The sequence below is a fragment of the Lactuca saligna genome, chromosome 2 (genome assembly GCF_052625555.1).
Source record: "Lactuca saligna cultivar CGN05327 chromosome 2, ASM5262555v1, whole genome shotgun sequence".
Classification (NCBI taxonomy): Eukaryota; Viridiplantae; Streptophyta; class Magnoliopsida; order Asterales; family Asteraceae; genus Lactuca; species Lactuca saligna.
In genome coordinates this window covers 106,510,430-106,513,234 of record NC_136418.1, presented here as the reverse complement: position 1 = coordinate 106,513,234, position 2,805 = coordinate 106,510,430, and the positions used below count along the sequence as shown (strand labels likewise).

General features: G+C 33.8%; 1 protein-coding gene across 1 annotated transcript; it reads right to left on the bottom strand.

Annotated features, from left to right (window-relative positions):
• Nucleotides 1–379: 379 nt before the first annotated feature.
• On the bottom strand, nucleotides 380–2,468 carry LOC145029955 (uncharacterized). The gene is made up of 3 exons (XM_078978400.1): nucleotides 2,270–2,468; nucleotides 728–1,945; nucleotides 380–603 (listed from the first exon to the last, which is right to left on the bottom strand). The coding sequence occupies exons 1-3, from the start codon at nucleotides 2,466–2,468 to the stop codon at nucleotides 380–382; spliced, it is 1,641 nt and encodes a 546-aa protein (XP_078834526.1).
• Between the last annotated feature and the right edge of the window lie 337 nt (nucleotides 2,469–2,805).

The window sequence follows — 2,805 nt, the reverse complement described above, 5'->3', positions numbered from 1 at the left end:
ACTTGAATATATCTTTCAAAGTTCGATCTAAAGCTTCAAATGCATGCTTGTGAATCATGGGTGCTTCATCCCAAATGATTAATGAGGTTTTCCGTAATAAACTGGCAAGTTCACTATCTGGTGATATTGAACAGATAGAAACCTCAGTAAGAACCAAAGGAATTATAAACCGTGAATGTGCTTTCCTACCACTGGTTAATAATAAAGAAACGATCCCACTTGAAGCAACATTTAAAACAATTTGAACATTACATCTAACTGCGGCTGATAATGTCTTCCAAAGATAGGTTTTACCCGTTCCACCATAACCATAGACAAAGAAAACACCTCCTTCATTATTGTTTATTGCAGTCATGATATCATCAAAAATGTTTTGTTGCTAAGATGTTAATGCAATAGAAAGCCGATCAAACTCATTCTTTAAATTTGGTATTTCATAATCTAGCTCCTCACTAATAAGACGATTGTTTGAAGAGGATACAGAATCAGCATCGGGCAAAGGCATCCTTGTAAATTTTTTGAGACTTGAATTGTTACGAAGTAAAATTTGTTCAATCTCAAACAAAGTCAGGTTCTTAATTTGATCTTCATTAAGTGATAAACCTGAAAGAAAATTGGTATAATAATAACAAAAAAATATATAAACAGTTTTTTTCTTGAAATAAATTAATATTGTATATTGATTTATAAATGTATTTTAATAAATAAGTAAAGAATATTATAGTACCTGGAGATTTTAATCTTTGTTGTTGATTGTAAAGAATTCCATCCGACAAGTATACCCATGTATTTTCCCACACAACATCCGGGCTAGACAAGCTGTGAGATAATAACATGGTAGCGAATAAGAAACGTAAGTAATAACCGGATCCAGACTGACTTGCCTCGTTAATAGCTTCGATGTATTCTTTATCATCATCTAAGAGGCCAAGAGCATAACATGCATCTCTAAATGAAGGACATATTTCACCATTAACCATGAGGATTTCTTCAAATGACGTTGGTCCTTTCACATTGTTTAAAAGAATTCTTAAGAAATATGCTTTGCCAAGATTAGGTGACACTAAATGAATTCTGCCAATCGAATATCCAAACTCCCTTGGCTTCCAAGTTTTTGAACCAAGCTTCCAAACAAACTTTGTTGGAAATTCAATATAAGTTAGTTTTTTCACTTGTTTGTAAACTTTGTTGCACTCCATCCAAGATGTGAACATCGAAGAAGCAACTGAAGGCTGGTTAAGAACATTATCGATATCATCATCTGCACCGTAGACAACTTGTTGTTGATTAGGTAGATGAAAAGGAAGTCTCATCACTGAAGGATGCCTGTAATGAACATCGTATCCATAAATTCGCCAAGATGCTTCACATGCAGAAAGATATCTACAATCATAGTATTCTTTTATCTCATCGACTGTATCATCTTTATCAGAACCATTGTTGTTTTGTACAAAAGTAACAGTAGCTCTATCCGGACTTTTATTAATATATTTGAATAAATTCTTGATAGAAGATCCTTGATTGCACCATTCAACATTTATGTGTGCTTGGTATCTTTTCAACAAATATTTGTTGTATGGAACAACATTTCGGTTTTCTAACTGGACACCAGATTTTTCTACAAACGATCCATCGTTTTTTCTCCTATATATAGGAAAACCATTCTTGTCAACTGAATTATGTTCAGAGAAAGTATTTGGGAAGTTTTTAGAGCATTTATTATCCACCATGCAAGGGCAATTGACATTTTGAGCACCACATGGACCATGAATCATAAACTCCTTCACAAGTGAATACAAAGCAGGATCTTGTTGAATACTGGGAATCTCAGCTGAAATAAATTGATGAATGTGTTCCACGGTAGGAAGCTTGTAATCAGGTTGCATGAATAGACAAATATGACTGTGAGACAAACCGCACTTTTGAAACTCAATTGTATACACAACTGCATATATCGAAATAAACAAATTTGTATTAAAAAATTAAATAATATATGTACTATAACTATATTTTAAATAAAACACGACATTAAAATATAATATGGATAGTATGAATAAATAGTTTTAAATACTTGCTTGAACCATGCTAAATACTGAATTCTCGCGTAGGTCTTTAATCAACGCATCAAGTTTGATCTTAAATAACCTACATAGGATATCAAGTCTATCCTTTGGATTAAGCGTAGTGTCCTTAAGAAATCTTCGAACTTCGGGCCATTTTGGATTGCACGTAAAGGTTATGAAAAAATTAGGATACCCAAACCACTTACAAAGAGACATCGCGTCTAAGTAGTTTTGCATCATGTAACGTGCACCACCAGTGAAAGAAGAAGGTAATATAACATGTTGGCCAATTTCCGAAATGTTCTTATTCCCCTGATGTTGAAAGTTATGTAAATTCTCATAAGATTCACATCGAAGAACTTTCTGTTTCTTTCGTACGTAATATAACCTCTCGCTTTCAATCATTGTATAACCATCTACCAAAAACTATTGAAAAAGCCTTCTTGAATTCAAAATCAATGAGAAAGAATTATCCCTGTATTGAATTTTGTAAGCGAAAAATTCCCTCATTGTAGTGTTTGGACGCTTGCTATTGCTCGAAGACGTAACACCTCTATGGGGGATGTCAACTCTATAACCGTCGTCACCATATGGAAATAATAGAGGATACTGTAGAGCAAGGTAAAAAGGATGTAATTCCCTGGACGTAAAGCTCCAGACGAAGTTTGAACAACGATGTATCTGTTATCAATAAAATCACCAATGTCTCCTACAATTAAAACAGCGACCTCAGAAGCAGTTG

Excerpts from the sequence above, each read along its gene's own strand:
- LOC145029955 (XM_078978400.1), bottom strand. The coding sequence starts at position 2,468 with ATGATTGAAAGCGAGAGGTTATATTACGTACGAAAGAAACAGAAAGTT. Across the intron at positions 1,946-2,269 it reads CTTAGACGCGATGTCTCTTT|TTGTGTATACAATTGAGTTT; the intron begins GTAAGTGGTTTG and ends CGATATATGCAG. Across the intron at positions 604-727 it reads ACAAAGATTAAAATCTCCAG|GTTTATCACTTAATGAAGAT; the intron begins GTACTATAATAT and ends ATTTTCTTTCAG.